General features: G+C 42.7%; 1 protein-coding gene across 6 annotated transcripts in view; it reads right to left on the bottom strand.

The window, feature by feature from the left end:
* The window catches only part of LOC139416713 (rap guanine nucleotide exchange factor 3-like), a 51,940-nt gene that overhangs the window by 16,176 nt on the left and 12,412 nt on the right, over positions 1-23,352 (bottom strand). For all 6 annotated transcript variants that reach the window (XR_011635119.1, XM_071165708.1, XM_071165707.1 and 3 more), the window contains 16 exons: positions 13,740-13,846; positions 13,532-13,653; positions 13,055-13,295; positions 12,804-12,888; positions 12,085-12,145; positions 10,869-10,945; positions 10,568-10,714; positions 10,345-10,448; positions 9,789-9,877; positions 9,213-9,291; positions 4,255-4,405; positions 3,756-3,838; positions 3,331-3,361; positions 1,909-1,975; positions 1,515-1,652; positions 690-787 (listed from right to left, as the gene is read on the bottom strand). Coding sequence is in view for 5 of the 6 variants with exons in the window: in XM_071165708.1 (XP_071021809.1) it covers positions 690-787; positions 1,515-1,652; positions 1,909-1,975; positions 3,331-3,361; positions 3,756-3,838; positions 4,255-4,405; positions 9,213-9,291; positions 9,789-9,877; positions 10,345-10,448; positions 10,568-10,714; positions 10,869-10,945; positions 12,085-12,145; positions 12,804-12,888; positions 13,055-13,295; positions 13,532-13,653; positions 13,740-13,846 (1,680 nt within the window). In the remaining variant the exon portion in view is untranslated. The remainder of the gene's footprint in view (positions 1-689; positions 788-1,514; positions 1,653-1,908; positions 1,976-3,330; positions 3,362-3,755; positions 3,839-4,254; positions 4,406-9,212; positions 9,292-9,788; positions 9,878-10,344; positions 10,449-10,567; positions 10,715-10,868; positions 10,946-12,084; positions 12,146-12,803; positions 12,889-13,054; positions 13,296-13,531; positions 13,654-13,739; positions 13,847-23,352) is intronic.

The following is a 23,352-nucleotide window of genomic DNA, read 5'->3' on the forward strand; positions in this document are numbered from 1 at the left end:
TAGTTATTCACAATTTTCGATGAACAAATATAGTTATAAGTAAGATGTAAGATGGCTAAATAAAGAGTAAAAGCTAAAATAAAGAGTAAAATTATTATTTGTGCCCTGGTCCTATAAGAGTTCTTTGTCACTTCCCATGAGCCGGGTTGTGACAACACACTCTTAAGGTTTAATAAATGTATTGTATAGTGTGTGTGTGGCAGGCTTACAATCATGGCAAAAAAAACATTTGAGAGTGTGCTGACCGTGGTGCTAGAGGGGGTACGCAGCTGGAGGTTGAATGTTTGAAGGGGTATGGGACTATAAAAAGTTTGGGAACCACTGATCTAGACTATAGTCAAACCATTTCACCTTGGAGTTACACCGTTGTATAGTATTGGCTACGTTATCTTATATTGATAAGCAGTGGTGAGCTACTGATCTCTGACTGGGAGGCAGGTAGCCTAGTGGTTAGAGCGTTGGACAAGTGACCGAAAGGTTGCAAGATTGAATCCCCGAGCTGACAAGGTAAAAATCTGTCGTTCTGCCCCTGAACAAGGCAGTTAAACCCACTGTCCTAGGCCGTCACTGAAAGTAAGAATTTGTTCTTAACTGACTTGCCTAGTTAAATATGGGTATTTTTTAAATATATATTTTTTTACAGCAGACAGAAATGGATAAGTAGGTGATGAGGGGAGGTTATGACTCACCAGTTGTTCCACCTGGCTGGCGGAGCAGAGGAACAGTCTCTCATTCAGCCCCAGGGAGGTGTAGACTGCTGTTGTATCCAGCTTCAGCTGAGTCCTGTCTATGATACAGCAAACACAAACCATTTAATACAGCTCACAGACATTCCCCAACGTATCAGCACTCACTGAGCGCTACACATTATTTCAATAAAACATACCTCCATAAAAAATCTGCCGTTTCCAAGCTACAATAGTCATTTACAACATTAACAATGTCTACACTGTATTTCTGATCAATTTTAAGTTATTTTAATAGACAAATAATGTGCTTTTCTTTCAAAAACAAGGACATTTCTAAGTGACCCCAAACTTTTGAACGGTAGTGTATATAAAATCGTAACGTTATGAATAATGTTGTATCAAGTGTATTAACTGATAGGGAACTAAAATCTAATTTATGCTCGATCTGAAAATGTGGGCTTCGTATGTGTGACACAATAGCGAAGCCTCCGGAGGCCCAATCAAGCTCCGTACCGCATCGCTATGCGCCTCTCGAATTTTGTAACAATGTAGAGGGCAACGTATTGACATGATTGGGTGACAGTAGGTGAGGGCGGAAGGTTCTGTATAAATAAACACAACATTCGTCACATCAGTTCTGCAATGCTCCACGAAGAGCAAGAAGTATGAATGCCCTGACTTCTGCAGAGGCCGTATCACCGTAAATGCTGCACGGCCAATACAGACGATGGATTGACCATGCAATGCCTTTATTGCATATCCTGTACAGTTGTATCTTAGAAAAGTTATTCAAATTGCTTCCAGATGACATGAAGAGCCACCCACCTCCCTTGGAATTCATTTTGACCAGGACGTGGTCTCCTCCTGGGTTTACCAGCGATGACATCACTTCCTGAACAGAGGTGTTCACTGGCAGCATCAGCGTGACTGACGTATGGTCTGGCCGAAATATCTCATACAATACTAGGAAACACAGAGACATGGGAGAAGACATTTTGCATTAAAACAAAGCATAGAAACAATCATTAATACCGACCAATCTGTAAGTGCCTTTCATGGTTACAGTGGGTTGTGAATGTTTAACCAATAGCAATAAACAGTAAAACATTTAGCCTTTTGTGTCATTATAGAAAAGGCATAGTTCAGGACATTACCATACTATTCAAGACATAGTTATTATCATGCTATGGTTGACATAACTCGTAGTAGTCTCACTGACCTTTGTCCTGTGATCTGATTGGCAGGCACTTCCCTACTGGCTCCTCACAACTGGAGAACCAGTCAAACTGATGGTGACAAATAACACACAGAGTACGTCAGTCACAACTGTGGCTTTTAATTTCTCTATGTTTGTTATACTTTTATATCTTTTAGCTCAGGGAGGCGTTATGTGCTGTCTACTTTTCCAGAATTTCTGTTATCTCACAATCTGCCTAAGTAAAGGGGGCATGTAATGTGGTAATAACCAGAGGAGCAGAAGTACACTACATGACCAGAAGTATGTGGACACCTGCTCGTCGAACATCTCATTCCAAAATCATGGGAATTAATATGAAGTTGGTCCCCCCTTTGCTCTAATAACAGTCTCCGCTCTTCTGGGAAGACTTTCCACTAGATGTTGGAACATTGCAGCGGGGACTTCCATTCAGCCACAACAGCATTAGTGAGGTCGGCACTGATGTTGGGCGATTAGGCCTGGCTCACAGTCGGAGTTACAATTCATCCCAAAAGTGTTTGATCGGGTTGAAGTCAGTGCTCTGTGCAGGCCAGTCAAGTTCTTACACACCAATCTCGACAAACCATTTCTGTATGGACATCGCTTCATGCACGAGAGCATTGTCATGCTGAAACAGGAAATGGCCTTCCCCAAACTTTTTGCACAGAATCGTCCAGAATGTCATTGTACGCTGCTGTAGTGTTAAGATTTCCCTTCACTGGAACTAAGGGGCCTAGCCCAAACCATGAAAAACAGCCCCAGACCATTATTCCTCCTCCACCAAATTTTACAGTTGGCACAATGCATTGGGGCAGGTAGCGTTCTCCTGGCATCCACCAAACCCAGATTTGTCTGTCGAACGTTTCCACTGTTCCAGAGTCCAATGGTGGTGAGTTTTACACCACTCCAGCTGACGCTTGGCATTACGTGTAACAGTATAACTTTAGACCGTCCCTTCATACCCAGGCGCGAACCAGGGACCTGCACACATCAACAACAGTCACCCACAAAGCATCGTTACCCATCGCTCCACAAAAGCCGCGGCCCTTGCAGAGCAAGGGGAACCACTACTCCAAGGTCTCAGAGCAAGTGACGTCACCGATTGAAACGCTATTTAGCGCGCACCACCGCTGACTAGCTAGCCGTTTCACATCCGTTACACTCACCCCCCTTTTGACCTTCCTCCTTTTCCGCAGCAACCAGTGATCCGGGTCAACAGCATCAATGTAACACATACTTTTGTATATATAGTGTATGTGTGCGTGCGCAAGTGATCTTTATTGAGCATGTACTCTCGTGGACAGACTACTAAAACATAACTTGAGAATCTGACAAAATTACACAAGATTTTAGTTCTGGGTTAACCAAGATGATTCATTATAAGCATATTATTATTATTATAATTATTATTATAAAGTAACTTACCCTTGCCAGTGACCCAAAACCATTTTCCAGCCTGGAAAGATATTGAAAAATACAAAAACGCTAAATGATTTGCATTATAATCTACATGCTAGAAATACTCCCATCATCCTAGTTACAATACTTCATAATGTTAACAACTTGGCTGCTTCTGTCGTCTGTCTCTTCAGCAGGGGGAGCTAGATGCCTTGTTAATTTGTTTTGGTAGACAGATGAAAAAATACACTGCCATAAATGTTGGGTATGTGAGCCTCTCAAAATGTGAGTACAGTACATAGAAATAGACATAACTTAAGTTTCACATTACTGAAGTCACACCATTAATATCCAATCCAACCCATGATATATAACAGGTATCTTGACCTCATTCATTCACCTGGTCGGTTATTCTATATGACAGACTGACTGGGTGATGTGTTCCTACTCACACTCTGGTTCTCCTCCTGTCTCTGAGCTGCTCTCTCAGCATACTGGACAGACGGGAGTCACCTGACACCTCTTTCCTCAGCGTCTGTCATGCATACAATATGTTCTATATTATCTACTTTTCAGAGCCTTATATTTGGATAAATAACATTAATATAAGACTGCTATTTTTGATCCTGTGTAGATCATCTACAGATGTAATTTGATCACTTAATTTGATCACTCATTTGTTGCTGAGAATTCTTCTGCACAGCAGGAAATGTAAACTTGTAATGTATTCAAGGTTTACAAAGACTTCTAATTTCCACTTTAAAATGTCAGTCTTGATTTGCCCTAGCAAAAAATGTATCAACCCCTGCAACAATTTTTTCAATAATTAATATCCACATAATAATTCACATTTTCTGTTGCTGAAGCAAACTGTGTCAAATTATGATCCTAAACTGTACATATCTGTACATACACATCATTTCTGTGTGTGTTCATACCTAACTCACTCACCTCCAGGAAGTCAACAGCGATGGGGTCGTCTTTGAGCATCTGGCTGAACAGCGCCACCCACTGGCCAATCAGCTTCACTATCTTTTGCTTGGTGTTGAGGGCGTAGGCTGCCTTCTCCAGCTCTGAGCCCTCAGACGGCTCGGCAAGGTAAGTGCACTCAAGGTTAAGGAAGGGAACCTACCCATCTGAACAACAACTTAACACAGCTATTCTAGTCCTAGATCGCTGTCTGAGCTCCTGTCGACTGAAGAGACGCTAGTCTGTCTCTTCAGTTTGAGGAGCTGGATGCTTTGGTTAAATTATGTTAATTTGTTTAATTTATTTCATTTAATAACATTTCAAATGTTTCATTTGTTTTTGGTAGACCAATTAAAAATACTCCCAAAAATGGTGGGTATGTGATCCACTTAAATCAGAATGTATTGGTCCCGTACATATATATTATGCAGATGTTATTGCAGGTGCAGCAAAATGCTTATGTTTGTAGCTCCAACAGTGCAGTATACCTAAGAAAACAAAACAATACACACAACCCCCCCCCCCCCCCCCCCCCCCCCCCCCCCCCCCCCCCCCCCCCCCCCCCTGAAAGTATTCAGACCCCTTGACTTAGTTCCACATTTTGATAATTTACAGCCTTATTCTAAAATCTTTTTAATTTTTTTTTATTTTAAATATCCTCAATCTAAACACAATACCCCATAACGACAACGGGAAAACAGTTTTTTTGAAATGTTTGCAAATGTATTATAAATAAAAACAGAAATGCCTTATTTACATAAGTATTCAGACCCTTTGCTATGAGACTGGAAATTGAGCTCAGGTGCATCCTGTTTCTATTGTTAATCCTTGAAATGTTTGATTGTGTCACGCCTGCTCCCGCTCTCCCTCCCTGGCATGCGAAGGCGCCAGGCTCCCCAGCATTACGCACTCCCGCCACCTTCAGTATGCACACCAGCCTTTCCCCGTCACGTGCGTCAGCGATTAATGGACTCACCTGGACTCAATCACCTCTGTCATTACCTCCCCTATATCTGTCTGGTTCCACACTTTATTCCCTGTTGCAGCATTAATTCCTGGTTTGTTGCCTGTCTGTTTTGTATTAAATATAAACTCCCCGTATCTGCTTCTCATCTCCAGCGTCGGTCCTTACAGAATGCTGCAGCCATCTAACGAAGCATCAGGGAGTGCTGGCGTTCCGGTTGGTGGTGATGTTGGTTCCGGCGGCCGACACCGATGGAACTGGGGGTGCTTAAGCCAGCTTGTCGAGCTGTCATGCCCTAGTTGGCTCGAGAGGTTCTTGCCCCGGTTGGGTCAGAAGGCGCCCATCCCACGTCGGGCCTCAGCCTGATTGTCAGGTTTTTACGCCCAGACTGCTCATCAGGCTGCTACGCCTCAGCCGGATCATCGGGCTTCCACGCCGCAGCGGGATAGACAAGCGTTCACGCCACAGCCGGATCGTCAGGCTGCTATGCCTCTGCCGGTTCGTCGGGAATTTACGCCCTGCCGGCATGCCCAGCGCCCGTGCCTCGGCCAGCCCGTCAGGCTTGCCCAGGTGGGACACCGGGTGGCGCCCCTAGAGGGAGGGGTACTGTCACGCCTGCTCCTGCTCTCCCTCCCTGGCGGGCGAAGGCGCCAGGCTCCCCAGCATTACGCTATCCTGCCACCATCTGTACGCACACCTGCCTTCCCCCGTCACGCACATCAGCGATTATTGGACACACCTGGACTCAATCACCTCTGTCATTACCACACTTATATCTGTCTAGTTCCCCGCTCTATTCCCTGCTGCAGCATTATTTGTCATATGTCCCTGTTTACCATTGTGCTGATGCTTTTCCCCTGTGCTGATGCTTTTCCTGGTTTGTTGCCTGTCTGTTCCATATTAAATGTCAACTCCCAGTACCTGCTTCTCATATTTAGCGTCGGTCCTTACAGATTGGAGACTGTGGTAAATTCAATTGATTGGACATGATTTGGAAAGGCACACACCTGTCTATATAAGGTCCCACAGTTGACAGTACATGTCAGGGCAAAAACCAAGCCATGAGGTCGAAGGAATTGTCCGTAGAGCTCAGAGACAGGATTAAAAACATTTCTGCAGCACTGAAAGTCCCCAAGAACACAGTGGCCTCCATCATTCTTAAATGGAAGAAGTTTGGAACCACCAAGACTCTTCCTAGAGTTGGCCGCCCGGTCATACTGAGCAATCGGGGGAGAAGGGCCTTGGTCAGGGAGGTGACCAAGAACACGATGGTCACTCTGACAGAGCTCTAGAGTTCCTCTGTGGAGATGGGAGAACATTCTAGAACTACAACCATCTCTGCAGCACTCCACCAATCAAGCCTTTATGGTAGAGTGGCCAGACAGAAGCCACACCTCAGTAAAAGGCACATGACAGTCCGCTTGGAGTTTGCCAAAAGGCCTCTCAGACCATGAGAAACAAGATTCTCTAGTCTGATGAATCCAAAATTAAACTCTTTGGCCTGAATGCCAAGCGTTACAACGTCTGGAGGAAACCTGGCACCATCCCTACGGTGAAGCATGGTGGTGGCAGCATCATGCTGTGGGATGTTTTTCAGCAGCAGGAACTGGGAGACTAGTCAGGATCGAGGGAAAGATGAACGGAGCAAAGTACAGAGAAACCCTTAATGAAAACCTGCCCCAAAGTGCTCAGTACCTCAGACTGGGGCCAAGGTTCACCTTCAAACAGCACAATGACCCTAAGCTCACAGCCAAGACAACGCAGGAGTGGCTTCGGGACAAGTCTCTGAATGTCCTTGAGTAGCCCAGCCAGAACCTGGACTTAAATCCGAACGAACATCTCTGGAGAGACCTGAAAATAGCTGTGCAGCAATGCTCCCCATCCAACCTGACAAAGCTTGAGAGGATCTGCAGAGAAGAAGGGGAGAAACTCCCCAAATACAGGTGTGCCAAGCTTGTAGCATCATACCCAAGAAGAATCAAGGCTGTAATCACTGCCAAAGGTGCTAAAAACAAAGTACTGGGTAAAGGCTCTGAATTCTTCTGTAAATGTGATATTTCCATTTCTTATTATGAGGTATTGCGTATAGATTGAAAAGAAAAAACAAACAATTGAATCAATTTTAAAACGAGGCTGTAACGTGGAAAAGTCAAGGGGTCTGAATACTATCCCGAATGCACTGTATGGCCAGTGTTCAATGACTATGTACATAGGGCAGCAGTCTCTAAGGTGCAGAATAGAGTACCGAGTGGAAGCCGGCTAATAACAGTGACTAAGTTCAGGGCAGGGCACTGGGCGGAGGCCGGTTAGTGGTGACTATTTAACAGTCCGATAGGAGCTGGAGATAGAAGCTGTTTTTCAGTCTCTCGGTCCCAGCTTTGATGCACCTGTACTGTTTCCGCCTTCTTGATGGTAGCGGAGTGGACAGGCCGTGGATCAGGGGGCCAAGACAAATTTCTGTTGCGCCTTCTTCACCTGTGTGGATGGACCATTTCAGGTTGTCAGTGATTTGCATGCCGAGGAACGTGAAACCTTTCACCCTTTCCATGCCGAGGAACGTGAAGCTTTTCACCCTCTCCACTGCAGCCCAGTTGATGTGGATGGGGGTGTGCTCTCTCTGCTGTCTCCTGAAGTCCACAATCAGAGCCTTCATTTTGTTGACGTTGAAGGAGAGGTTATTTTCCTGGCACCACTCCGCCATGGCTGTCTCGTCATTGTTGTTAATCAGGCCTACCACTGTTGTATCGTCAGCAAACTTGATGATTGAGTTGGAGAAGTGCGTGGCTACGCAGTCATGGGTGAACAGGGAGTACAGGAGGGGGCTGAGCACGCACCCTTGTGGGGCCCCCGTGTTGAGGAACAGCGTGGCGGAGGTGTTGCTACCTGGGGTTGGCCTGTCAGGAAGTCCAGGAACAAGTTTCACAGGTCGGGGTTCAGACCAATGGCTCCAAGCGAAGTGATGAGCTTGAAGGGCACTATGGTGTTGAAGGCTGAGCTGTAGTCAATGAACAGCATTCTTACATAGGTATTCCTCATGTCCAGATGGGATAGGGCAGTGTGCACTGCGATGGTGATTGCGTCATCCATGGATCTGTTGGGGCGGTATGCAAATTGAGAGCTCACGGTCCTCATGAACGGCGCTGTCCCACGTTGGCGGCTCTGTGTTTTCCTCAAATAAGGTGTTTAGCTCGTCCAGGAGCGAGTCGTCGGTTTCCACGACATGGCTGGCTTTCCCTTTATAAGGACAAATTGTTGTCTCTTTATCGAGACATAATGTAAATGCTAGATTCTAGTAGATTTCGGAGGTGGAACTGCGTTAGAGCTGTCAAAAGCGTCAAATCCACAAGTGGCTCCTTTATCTTATCAAGGACGCTACTATTGGATGCAACAAAACCACCATTTTTTTATAATCTGACAAATCCCATGCAGCCATGTTAGAAGTTCATGCATCTGTGTTACAAGTTCAAGCACTTGAATGCGTGATATTCTATGTTCTACACCTCGATTAGACTGAGAATCTATAAATCCCCCCCATCCAAATTAACATGAAAACATGTCTACACTTTCTGCTACCGTTTGAGCTTCTAACGCGGTAGGTATAATAAGGAAAGGGATGGTTTGTGACACACAAGCTCAGCCCATAGGGGCAGCAGGTAGCCTAGTGGTTAGAGTGTTGGGCCAGTAACCGAAAGGTTGCTAAATCGAATCCACGAGCTGACAAATTAAAAATCGGTCGTTCTGCTCCTGAACAAGGCAGTTAACCCACTGTTCCTAGGCTGGCATTGTAAATAAGAATTTGTTCTTAACTGACTTGCCTAGTTAAATAAAGGTTAAATAACAACATTTAAAATACACTGCCAAAACATCTGCTATAAGGATGTCTGCCAATGCCGGTTAACACTTGATCTGATTGAATTGAGGCATAGTAAATAAAAATAAACACAACAACTTATGGCATTGTCATCATAAAGGATATTGCTGTTGTAGGGCCGGGCAGAGCTGGCTGGAGGGCATGAAGACCCTGTGGGTCAGTAGGAAGTCACTCACGCAGGGATCTGTAGGCACACAGACAGAACAACACATAACACACTAACAAGGCCTAATGGGATTATGTGTCCCTCCCGCAGTCCCCGTGGTTCCTACCTGAAAAACACAGGAACAATTTGAGTCATCTGATGTTGGCTTTTAGCGGAGATATAATATATAGCCAGGAATGTGACTGACCTGATTCTGCCTGTTTTTTTCTGTCGTTGTTGGCTGTTTCATGTGAATGACCCAAACAAACAGTTCCCATAAAACTATCTTTAAAGTTTGGCTGACGATTCAGAGGTGAAGCTACTGTATGTTCATCCTGGTCACCAGATTGTTCACTATAGTGTGTCTTAAAAGAGGTACTCCTGTTCTTTGAACATAAAACAGTGGGAATATGTCAGTGGTCTACTGACATAGAGGGGCTCAGCCACTATAGTAGAGAGATGTTTGGACTAAGGCAAGCCATATAGCATCCTACCTATAGCATAATACCTACAGTATCATACCTATAGCATCATACCTATAGCATCATTGCCATTAGTATCCAACTTCACTGTCTCAAGCAGGTGTTCTAGGATCTTCTCTGGTGTTCCAGACATCACCGTATACCTGTGTGTTTGTGGGAGAGGGAGACAGAGGGAGAGAGAGCAAGAGAGATAGAAAGGGAAGACAGGAAGAAGAAGAGAGTATAAGTATGTGTGTAGGTGTGTAGAGAGCAACAGGCAGACACTTTACTAAAGAGGCAGTCAGTCAGCATCACCAGCATCACATTCATTAAACCCAACGTTTGTTAAAACACTTGAGGTGAGATAAAGTGCAATCCATTCAACTGAACAGGGTTGAAATCCATGTATGTGTTGAATCAACAATAGGTGAGCAGGTAATTGTCACAGTTAACAACACTGTCCACAAAAATGGTACTGAAACGTACACTCTACAGCAAAGAAATGTGTTTACATGACATTGGATTAATAACGCCTTGGATGAGTGTGTTCATTAAGGTTGAATGATGATTCTAAAAGTGCTTGTTTAACTGTTTAATACAGTATGCTGTATGAGAGGTGTGCGTGCCTTACTTGCTGATGTTTCCTGTCCCTCCCTGATTGGTCGACTCAGCCTTCTCCAGCACCAGCACAGCTTTTCCATGTTCCTCCAGACGCACAGTGTTAGCCTCCACATCCTGAAACACAGTCATACAGACTGTATGTACTTACACACATACTGTATAAATGCACGCAGGACAGTACTCATCAGTATGAATACCATATGTACACAACATCAGGTTGTGACCAAACCCACCTTGAGGATGCGTATGAAGTCCTGTTTGTCGACTCGTAGGAAGTGGCAGTTGTCCTCTCTCAGGATGATGGTGGCTGCTCTGGGAGCATCGTTCACCAGGGCCAGCTGCCCAAAGTCTTCTCCCTCATGTAACGTCGTCACCAGGCCCTGCATCACATACATGCACGTACACACACAAGGTATAACTATGTAACTGTAAGTACAGTGTGAATACAATTCAAATGTAGTATCCTAATATGTATCAAAAGTGTGTATACTAAAGAATTGTAAACAAATAAGAGACTTGGGGTAATGGCCTTACCTTTCCATGTGTGATGACATTGACTGAGCCCTTCCAGATGATGTACCAGGAAGTACCTTTGTCTCCCTGACTGAACACTGAGAAACACGGAGACACATATACAGGGTTAATCACACCAGTCTCTCTCCCTCACACACCTGCATCTAAGTCAAACACCTTCACAGGTAATGATGTGCCAAAGGGCACTAAGTCAAACACCTTCACAGGTAATGATGTGCCAAAGGGCACTAAGTCAAACACCTTCACAGGTAATGATGTGCCAAAGGACACTAAGTCCAGTGGTGGAAAAGGTACTCAATTGTCATACTTGAGTAAAAGTAATGAAACCTTAATAGAAAATTACTCAAGTGAAAGTCACCCAGTAAAATACTACTTCAGTAAAAGTCTAAAAGTATTTGGTTTTAAATATACTTAAGTATCAAAAGTAAAAGTAAAAGTATTAATCATTTCAACGTCCTTATATTAAGCAAACCAGATGGCACAATTTTCTTGTTTTTTTATTTTATTTATGGATAGCCAGGGTCACACTCCAACACTCAGACATCATTTACAAAAAAAGCATGTGTATTTAGTGAGTCTGCCAGATCAGAGGCAGTAGAGATGACCAGGGATGTTCTCTTGATAAGTGTGTGAATTGGACCATTTTCTTGTCAAAATGTAACGACTACTTTTGGGTATCAGGGAAAATGTATGGAGTAAAAATGACATTACTTTCTTTAGGAATGTAGTGAAGAAAAAGTAAAAGCTGCCAAAAATATAAACAGTAAAGTACAGTACAAATACCTCAAAAAACGACTTAAGTAGTACTCTAAAGTATTTTTACTTATGTACTTTACACCACTGACTAAGTCCAATAAAAACAAATGGCTGGGAGGCAAAATACTGGTGGTCTGTATCTTCTTGTCCATGTTCACAAAGGTACAAATGGCATTTAGGTTGGCGTTTCAGTCAGCTCTGCCGATACTCAGCTTTCTCTGACAATCTAATGGACTGATTGTCCAAGATAAAGACGTTGAAATATTATAGTGGGTTTCAGTAGGTTTTTACATCAGTGGCAGGAATAATTAGTTCTGCCTAAAGGACAGGTTAGTTGAATACTGCAGTGAGGGGGAGGATGGAAACAGAGACAGAGCATCTATAGCACTGTGGTAGTTATGTGGGCCCACCAAAGTTCAAACAAACATCACAGACGACTATTACAGACTATCACACTCACATACTGTGCCTGCTTTGGCATGGGACTCAAACACCAACACTGCTGCCAACTCCTTACGCACCTACAGGAGGAAAAAGAAAAGGGAACAAGACAGGGTTGAACAGGGAGAGGTCAGAGGGAGGGGCAGTGTAAAGCTCTATGGGACAAACAGTAGGGTCACTTCCTCCTCTCGGACCCAGATTAAACGGATTCCTGGATTTAAAACCACTTTCAATCACTTTTGATACTCTATTGAGGATTGCTTTTGCATCCCAGGAGTAGACTTAATCTGGATCTGGGAAACCGTCATCATGTGCAGGTTTTCTAGTCCACAGGAGGCACAATCCACTTTCTAAGAACTGGATCCATATTTAATTCACAAAGTGTCTAAGAGTAGGAGTAGTGACCTAGAATCAGATCCCCCCCCCCCCCCTCCCCCCGTCCAAATAATCTTATTCATTATGATCTATGAGGCAAAACTGACGCTGTATCAGTACTCCTACCCTTGAGACTTTGAATACGGCCCATGGTGTAGCAGTTTCTTATTACTACAGAACGTTCTGAACATCTTCTGACTAGACTCAGGCTGTATGCATCCTAAATAGAACCATATTCCCTATGGAGTTTACTACTTTTGGCCAGAGCCCTATGTGCCTTGTTCAAAAGTAGTGCACTACACAGGGAAGTGTGACATTTAGGACTCAGCCAGCCCAGGGACAGAACAGGATGCTGTCACTCACGGAGGTGGAGAGATGAGCAGCAGCCTTGACATGAAGCAACTCCTCATAGATCACTTCCAGGTCCTCGGCACTTCGCTGGCTAGGGCTACAGATTGGAAGGGATATGGGCAGGTTACAATACTGTCACGGGCTATGATTTAGAATAGGATGGGTTATGATAGGATAGGATAGAATACAAGTTCATTGTCCCCTCGACTTCAAGGGTAAAACAAACTTGATTCAGACACACACTATAATAAAATGTAACTCACCATTTACGTAAAATCATGGTCAGAAGAGCATCTGGACCCATCTGGAGTAATAACGACAAACCCTCCTGCAGCTCTTCGTCTGATTGGTCCTTCTCATGGTTTGTGTGTTTCAGGTAGAGATTCTCATTGGCTGTGTGATTCAGTGCATTCTTCTCATTAGTCAAGTGGTTCAGTCCAAACTCCGAATCCAGGAAGCGGTAAAATTGAGTGTCTTTGTCATGGAAGTTTAACTCTTGCTTCACTACATTGTGATCATAGGAGACATTGAGTTTTGTTACACTCACAGAGAGGAGTTGATTCTCACTGATCATATTTGATAATAGATTATGATAATACTCTCACCCACTCTAATGACAGTGAGGACTTGTTAAAAACAAGGACTATAACTATCACAAAACTTACAATGACCAAAACTACTATGGCTTGATTAAGAATTTTGAACTTTGATGAAAGATAGAATTGCAGTTACTCATTTACCATGACCAATGATTCCTTCATCCACCAGGACTTGCCACATTCCAACTGCCTGGCTCCTTGATTGGAGGCATTTGTTTAGCTTCATCAGCCAATCAACAAGATCTTTCCCCGAACAACATTGTCTGTAAGGAGAGAGTGAGACCTCTACAAGGGAACTATACAAAGCAATAGTTATTGCAGTCATTGATATAGGAGGCCCAATACATACCTGTAGCTCTTCAGGTGATGCTTTCTGTCTCTGATCAGGTCAGGGTTACGCTCTATCAAGGCACTGTACACCACCCTCGCTGCTTTCAGAATACGATCAGACAGAAACTTCAAGGGGTGAGAGTGAGAGAAAGAAATAGGGAGAGAGAGAGAGAAAGCTTAGAAAATACTTGATACAAGTGGAATGTAGGCTTTGTGCAAATCAAAAGATAATTGGACGACGGGTCTCTTTCTATGCTTATCATAGACACACAACCAACAATCCTTTATATGATGTGTTAAGATAGGAGATTCTAGGAATAAAGAAGAAATGGGAAATATCACAAAGGGTTTATCAATAGAATAAGTGGCAGCAGTGACCTACTGCAGGCAGGAGTTAGAATGAAACGTGAAAAGCAAGTGTCAGAAAACATATCTTCTGAGAGGAGCATTATAGAAAGTAGACCATGTGTGATGTCACATACGTCACTAGTGTGAGTGGAGAGTTTTTCTTTGCGGGGGGCCCTAATTGTGTGTGTGGGAGGCAAGCACACAACTAAATTCCCTCCACATAAGAGTGAAGAGGTCGATGTCACTTGGCCATAGTGACAACTTTTCACTTTCCTTCCACTTTCTCACTATCCCCCCCGAGTGTAGCAATCAGTGATGCAGACCAGAGCTTACTTAACTCACAACACATTGTGACTGCTGCTATACTGTCTCTGTCATACTTTTTCCTGTTTATGCGCAACGTCCGTGACAACAACCAATATTACAAACTACTACATAACAATTGACAAAACCAATATTACAAACTACTACATAACAATTGACAAAACCAATATTACAAACTACTACATAACAATTGACAAAACTAATATTACAAACTACTACATAACAATTGACAAAACCAATATTACAAACTACTACATAACAATTGACAAAACTAATATTACAAACTACTACATAACAATTGACAAAACTAATATTGCAAACTACTACATAACAATTGACAAAACCAATATTAAAAACTACTATATGACAATATTTACTGGATTTATTAATGAACTAGAACACTCTTTCACCTTCTTCTCCCTTTCTTATTTTCACTCCCTCCCACTCTGTATTTTCTTGCTCCTAAACTAGTCTTGTGATTCCACTAGTGACTCACACAGTTGCTTGTTTGTTCTTGGGCTTCTTTCAGGGCACTGTTTGTCCAAGGTGGTGGTCTTGAGATTCAGATTGAACTCAACAAACACCATTTCCTATGGCTTTTCTCTCCACTTGGCTTGGTGTTGTGGTGTTCCAGTCTCCCTGTGAGGACATTTTGCCTCTCTCTCCTCTCACTAGCCTGCCCTGGCCAATGGCTCTGGCTCCACGCCACTCAGAATGAAATGATTGGCTCTTGACCCGTGACTGATCTGCCGACTTAGGCCTCTGCGATGACAACATAACCTGACAGAACCTGGGATTCTCATACAGCCAGACTCAAGTATTAAAGACCTCAGCAACATTTCAAATAAAGTGTTTTCAGAACCATGGACAAAGGAATGGAAGTTCATAGAGACACACCTGCTGTGTGAGAAGTTAACTGAGGGATCCTCAACCCTCCCTTCTCTTCCCCTTCATCCACCAGTTTTCTCATTGGCTGTTTTATTCAAAGACTGTAGGCATCATTCTGAACCTCTCATCCTCTCCTCTGGCATCTGCTGTGCCCCCCGTTCCCAGGCCTGCAGACTGGCTCTACTGGTTGTGCTTGCTGGAGGTCACTACTATACCCATGTGCCCTGACTGTCCCTGTGGGACCACTAGCTACCACCATGTTCTTAGGCAGGTTACCTCTGAAGGTTACCTCTGACCTCTGACACTGAGATAATAATCTCCAAATGCATAAATCCCCTATCTGTCACGTTCTGACCTTTATTTCCTTTGTTTTTTTCACGTTATTTAGTATGGTCAGGGCGTGAGTTGCGGTGGGCAGTCTGTGTTTGTTTTTCTATGATTTGGGGATTTCTATGTTTCGGCATCGTATGGTTCTCAATCAGAGGCAGGTGTCGTTAGTTGTCTCTGATTGAGAATCATACTTAGGTAGCCTGGGTTTCACTGTTTGTTTCCGTGTCTGTGTTTGTCGCCACACGGTACTGTTTCGGTTTGTTCACGTTTATTGTTTTGTATTCATAGTGTTCAGTTTATGTTTTTAAATAAACAACCATGGACACTTACCACGCTGCGCATTGGTCCTCCGATCCTTCTTGCTCCTCCTCCTCAGACGAAGAGGAGGAGGAAAACCCTTAAGCTATCATTATTGTAGCCAGGCTGGCACTTCTACTGTGGCTGTGTTCCGTTTGCTATCTTAAACACGTTATTAATAAAACAGACCAAAACATAACCTTTCCTACAGTACATCCTGGGCACACTTCCTAACCTTGATCATAGAAAATAAAAAAAGAAAGGCAGTGTGTTAGTGATCCTGTATGTCTAGTTCTTCACTTGTTCTGACTGCATGTGTCAGGTTACAGAGTAAACACTTTTCACACAGGTGTGCCAGTGCCAGCGAATGACATACTGTATTTACTGTAGACGTGGCCCACTCTCTCACTGCTCTCTTTGACGTTTCAGCTCCGGAAGAGATTGACTATGTGCTTTAGATAAACATGAATAAAGAAATGTCTTATGGAGACCAAGTAAAGTCTGCCTTTGATGGCTATGTCTGTGTTTGAATGGTGTAGCATCACGAAAGGGCTTTACCCTGAACATCTGGGCCTGTTCAAACGGTTTATGGGTTGGATGTCTCTGGCTGGTTGTCTCTGACAATAGCTAATGTGGTCTGCGGTAATGCCCCCCCCCCAAAAAACAATCACTGTTTGGTAACTTCATTCTTCAGGCTCAGTGAGAGTTACTGTTTTAATCAGTGAGTTACTGTTTAAAATACATTTTATAAGGCAATTCCTACAATTCTACACAGTTTCACATGACATATTATGCATCTGTAAGCTGTTAGTGTCTAAACGACCGTTCCACAGGTGAATGTTCATTACTTGTTTATGATTCATTGAACAAGCATGGGAAACGGTGTTTAAACCCTTTACAATGAAGATCTGTGAAGTTATTTGGATTTTTGCGAATTATCTTTGAAAGACAGGGTCCTGAAAGAGAGCTGTTTCTTTTTTTGCTGAGTTTATTTACCATATCAAATGGAGACAGAAACATAAACCTTTTACTTTATCACAAGTAGACATAATTGCAAATGATTACATCCTTCAAATAGAAATAAAAACGAATATTTAGTTACGAATTGAACTTTAATTAAATGAGTTGACTATTCACATGGGATGATTTCGCTGAACAACAAAAGGGAATATTGAATGATCCCCAATGATCCATCGCATCTCCCAAAAACGTTTTCAACATACATCTGTAAAATGATAGTCTAGAAACTAAAGCTTTGGTTGTCATCTCCCTGGACCTCCTCAATGTCCACCTCTTGAGCGTCAGACTCTGAAGCCTCATCTTCACTGTCACATTCCAACCTTGTTGAGGATGGCTCAAGGTTCACTGTTATAAGCTAACTTTTTTGATGAATGTAAGCAAAATTACCAAAATTACAGGGCTTAACTTCACATGGAAAAATTCCAGAAATTTACCGGAAAGTTTCCGACCCTTTGCAATCCTAGTTCTTATGCTGACATTGCTTCCAGGGGCAGTTTGGAACTGTGTTGCAACCGAGGACAGATTTTTTTTATGCGCTACACGCTTCAGTAGTTAGCAGTCCTGTTCTGTGAGCTTGTGTGGCCTACCAATTTGTGGCTGAGACGTTGTTTCTCCTAGAAGTTTCCACTTCGCAATAACAGCACTTACAGTTGATCAGGGCAGCTCTAGCAGGGCAGAAACTTGACAAACTGACTTGTTGGAAAGGTGGCATCCTATGACGGTACCACATTGAAAGTCACTGAGCTCTTCAGTAGGACCATTCTACTGCTAATGTTTGTCTATGTAGATTGCATGGCTGTGTGCTCGATTTTATACACCTGTCAGCAATGGATGGGGCTGAAATAGCCGAAACCACTCAATTGAAGGGTTGTCCATATTGTCCACATATTGTAGCTACCTCAATTAACTCGTACCCCTGCACATCGACTCAGTACTGGTACTCCATGTATATAGCCATGTTATTGTTATTCACTGTGTATTTATTCCTCGATTCACTATCTATATTTAAAAATATATAAATCTTTAGGCTGTGGCTACAGATAAGGAGTTTTCGCCCACGCCTCACCCACGCCTCCGGAAAACGCTTTCTACTTTCTTAAAGCTAACGCTTCGATCACACCACCAGAATTACATTCATTTCCAATGAAACGCTGCGTTTGCTTGCAGCATTGCATTGCAGAGGCAGTTGCAGTACGTTCGGTGTGGTGCATATGTTGGATTTATCAAACTGTATGTGTAGACGGCATGACAGAAATGGTAGCAGGGGGATGTTGAACTTTTGTTGCACACATGTCCAGATGATGCTGCATACCATTTTGCACCAGCACCACCACTACTCGATCGGTGTGATCGAGAAGTAATAAGGATCCGGATCACGCTGTGCGCATGTGTTATTTTACGCACACATTCACACTCCCTTTAAGTTTTGGTCTTTACGCACCCTCTTCTGAACAGCTGAAATACACACCCTGCGGATATTTGAAAGAACATTTCAAAACATATATATTAAAAAGGCTACAACCTTCTCTCTTTTGTTGTAACTTATATTCCAGTTGCACAAGCAGGACGTCGTCTCTATACTTTGGAGAAAAAACTATCAGCGGTTTGTGTGAGGATGTAGGCTAATCTTTATAGTTGCTGCCATATTGTAGTACCTGAAAAATGAACACTACTTTACTGTCTGCCTGCTCAGTCTAGACAATGTTTGTAACGGTGATGAAAAAAATAACATTCAAAACGCTAATTACACTGCGTGTCTGTTACTTGCTGCTTTCCACCTCTGAGCTGCCGAACGTTCTAGGCAGCGAGCGTGTATCCAGACCGGTAAACATAGTCTGACAATGAGCGAGTTCGGTTTGCATTACCCGGTGCCATAGTTATGCCGTATATGCATCGTTATTATGGCGAGAGTAAATAGGGGCATGTAACTCAGCAGTTTTTAAGAACATGAAATCGCTAGACTGCCTGTTTGTGTCGTGCTTATGTTTGCAATACTGACAACAGCGTTTATACGAAAATGTCGATAATGTATTTCGTGGCATGTACTGTAGCCTACTCTCCATCTGAAAAAAAAAAAAAACAGTAAATCGCGCTTATGCTTACTGGGGCATGGAATGCAATAGTTCGAACAGTGTTGTGTACAACATGCAGTTCGTAGGAAATCGTGCTTATGCTTTGTAGCCTACTGAGGGAATGAAATAGTTCGAACAGTGTTGTATACAACACGAAGTTTGTAGTCCACACCAGAGACGAGACAAAGACGATCAACGTGAGGTGGGGACAGCGGAGAACTCAGCACAGTAGCTATGTAGGTAGCGGAGTGGGCCCTCACAATTAAAAAAAAAAATCCCGGGGGCCCACAAACAAATAAATGAGTCACTGAGTGTGGTGTGTGGGTTTACTGAACTACTTCCTCTTGTCTGTGTTAAAGTTTCCTCTGTGGGTGAATCTACAGTTTCCCTCTGTGCTGTGACCTTGGTGGGCTGTGTTGCCATGAGGTTCTCTCTGGAACATGACTGTATCTGGAGGGAGACGTGTAGCATCACCAAGGTGGGCAGAGAGAGGAGCTGTAGACAAGACCAAGTCAGACTTTCTGAGGGGTTATAGTTCCCACCAGCATACTTCCTGCCCCACTTCAGAAATACCTCGCTACAGCGCTGGATTTTTATATATTTTTTTTTAACTTCAAACAGGATGTGATAATTTAGGTCAAAAGCTCAAGAGACATGACGGCATTGATAAGACGTTTTTTAACTGTGTGTCCTGTATGTGAATATACCTAGCACCAAACACCAAACCACCAGACATCAATCCCCATCTCGATCATTATTAGATATTAGGTGCAGTGCTCTCCTGACTTGATGTGTTTCTATAGACTCCACTGCTCAAGCAGTGATGAAAGATATTAGGAACAAAAAAGTTGATATAGAATTGAGATGACTAAAATTGTTGTAGAATGTCATGCAGGGCTGTGCACAGACCTTTCAGGAGGTAGGTGCTCAAAAAAAAAAAAAAAGGGGCACATTTTTTTACAATGGAAAAAGAGGGTAGGCTACCAGTTGATCACTGATTTTTATTGATGTAAATCTGCTAGCTCGATAAAAAATGATCTTCAATGATCTTAAACACACTAAATGTATTGGGTAAAGTGTTATGAAATGTAATGTCATGTAATATTTTAAATTGTATATAACTGCCTTAATGCTGCTGGACCCCAGGAAAATAAGATGCTGCCTTGTCAAATACAAATAATAACTTCATAATATATTCTAATTTTCAGAATGTTCTAGCTCATGATATATGGCTAGCTTGCTGGCTAGTGGCTTGTGTGGATATTTTAGTATATGGTGGTTAGAGTCAATATTACCTGTGTTCAGTGTCAATCGGGAGCTACCTGAACTAAAGTGAGTGAGAGAGGAGCGTAACCTGGGGAGCTCTGAGGAACCAGAATGCATGAGAAGAAAAGAAAAACCTTGTGGCATAGAGCAGTAGAGTAGAGGTGCTTACAGAAGTTGCACATATGGGGACCAGCTAAGATAGTTTTTTGCCTTTATTAAATGCATTTCATGCAATTCTATGTCATTTTACATGCCTGGAGACTTTGACAGAATCTATTTTAAAACCCCACAAATGATCAAAATGACAGGCTACTTAGACACTGACAAATTGAGAATCTGACATCAATAAAAACTTCCTTGTCTTGAATCCATCAATTGCCTAGGGCCTAGGTGTGTGGAGACACACATATTGTACAATAAGAGGAGGAAATTATAGTCCTAAAAAAGCTTTCCAGTTTCACTGACTCACCCAATGATGTGAAGCTCACTCACAGGCGAGTGCCAAAAGCCTACCTCTCCTCTGTGTTTTACTTTGTAAAACAATGTTCACTCAATATGCCTACCATAAAACTTCAATTAATAGCCAGGGTGTTTATTTGCTTAAATCACTGAACAGAACATGTGCTTATTAGAGACAGGCTTCTATTTGAGCCAGCAATCTATTTCCTTAATGCGCACAGCTTTTGCTTATTTAGATATGTTATTGTTTAATAAATTATATTTAGAAAAAAATATAATTCTCCTCTTTGAATGTGCATTTCCGGGGGTCTGTACTCCCGAAGTTGTTGACTGTTTTTGTGCTTGCCAGTTAACTAGTGGTTCTCAGCTGTTAGCAGCCAATGGGTAGCAGTTTCTTACTTAAAAAAAACTGATAATTGCCATAATTTTTTCAAGTCATTACTGAATTATTAATGTAGCAAATCAAACATTTAACCTCCTAAAAAATGTATGGTAACCTCATAAACAATGCATATAGACCAGTGGAGGCTGCTGAAGGGGAGGACGGCTCATAATAATGTCTGGAACGGCGCTAATGGAATGGCATGAAAACCTGGAAACCATGTGTTGTATGTATTTGATACCATTCCACCTATTCCACTCCAGCCATTACCATGAGCCCGTCCTCCCCAATTAAGGTGCCACCAACCTCCTGTGATATAGACCTGGTGTTTATTTGAAGCAGGTGTTTGTTTGCTGAAATGTATGTCATTGCCTGGCAAATAAAAGTGACAGGCGGCTATTTGAGACCACATTTAATTGAAGTTTTACAGTATTTGAAAGTTGATAAAATAATTTGGTAGCCTACAGCAGACAGATTAGAGTCTTCTTTTTTCAGCAGGAGCCATTTGCTTTTCAACCTGTGTTTTCCTGCAATTGTATTTGTAAAATTGCAAAAGGCCTGTTTTGTCTGCATGCTGTTCACTGACAGATTTGATGCGCGTTCCCGACTGTAGGCTATGCCTTGTTATTTGGCTACACAACATCCACAGCTAGGCTGTGGCTAAATTATAGGACTACCCATGGCGTAGAAAGCTTTTCTGAATGATTTAATGTCTTCCTGAACAGACAGCAGTAATTTCAGAACGTTGGCAAATTTATTAACACGTTATAGCAGCACCTCCAGCCCCCTTTCCGCGGCTATGATTCTGTAAGGAAATAAATTATGAAGTTCTGCATACAACCAAACTGCATATTATTGATGATATAAATGATGAAGTGTTATCAAGTGTTAAAATGTTATGCTGCTGTGGCAGTACTGCTGATATTCTAAGTAGGTAGCTTGCTACACACACTCCACGAACCAGTGACCGCATTTCAAGCCCTGCATATTTGGATAACTGGAGTGCGCAACCTCCGTACAGGGCAGACCAGAAACTGTATACAAAAAATGTCATGTACAGTGCCTTGCGAAAGTATTCGGCCCCCTTGAACTTTGCGACCTTTTGCCACATTTCAGGCTTCAAACATAAAGATATAAAACTGTATTTTTTTGTGAAGAATCAACAACAAGTGGGACACAATCATGAAGTGGAACGACATTTATTAGATATTTCAAACTTTTTTAACAAATCAAAAACTGAAAAATTGGGCGTGCAAAATTATTCAGCCCCCTTAAGTTAATACTTTGTAGCGCCACCTTTTGCTGCGATTACAGCTGTAAGTCGCTTGGGGTATGTCTCTATCAGTTTTGCATATCGAGAGACTGACATTTTTTCCCATTCCTCCTTGCAAAACAGCTCGAGCTCAGTGAGGTTGGATGGAGAGCATTTGTGAACAGCAGTTTTCAGTTCTTTCCACAGATTCTCGATTGGATTCAGGTCTGGACTTTGACTTGGCCATTCTAACACCTGGATATGTTTATTTTTGAACCATTCCATTGTAGATTTTGCTTTATGTTTTGGATCATTGTCTTGTTGGAAGACAAATCTCCGTCCCAGTCTCAGGTCTTTTGCAGACTCCATCAGGTTTTCTTCCAGAATGGTCCTGTAGTTGGATCCATTCATCTTCCCATCAATTTTAACCATCTTCCCTGTCCCTGCTGAAGAAAAGCAGGCCCAAACCATGATGCTGCCACCACCATGTTTGACAGTGGGGATGGTGTGTTCAGCTGTGTTGCTTTTACGCCAAACATGACGTTTTGCATTGTTGCCAAAAAGTTCAATTTTGGTTTCATCTGACCAGAGCACCTTCTTCCACATGTTTGGTGTGTCTCCCAGGTGGCTTGTGGCAAACTTTAAACGACACTTTTTATGGATATCTTTAAGAAATGGCTTTCTTCTTGCCACTCTTCCATAAAGGCCAGATGTGTGCAATATACGACTGATTGTTGTCCTATGGACAGAGTCTCCCACCTCAGCTGTAGATCTCTGCAGTTCATCCAGAGTGATCATGGGCCTCTTGGCTGCATCTCTGATCAGTCTTCTCCTTGTATGAGCTGAAAGTTTAGAGGGACGGCCAGGTCTTGGTAGATTTGCAGTGGTCTGATACTCCTTCCATTTCAATATTATCGCTTGCACAGTGCTCCTTGGGATGTTTAAAGCTTGGGAAATCTTTTTGTATCCAAATCCGGCTTTAAACTTCTTCACA

This window comes from Oncorhynchus clarkii, chromosome 9 (assembly GCF_045791955.1).
Source record: "Oncorhynchus clarkii lewisi isolate Uvic-CL-2024 chromosome 9, UVic_Ocla_1.0, whole genome shotgun sequence".
Taxonomy (NCBI): domain Eukaryota; kingdom Metazoa; phylum Chordata; class Actinopteri; order Salmoniformes; family Salmonidae; genus Oncorhynchus; species Oncorhynchus clarkii.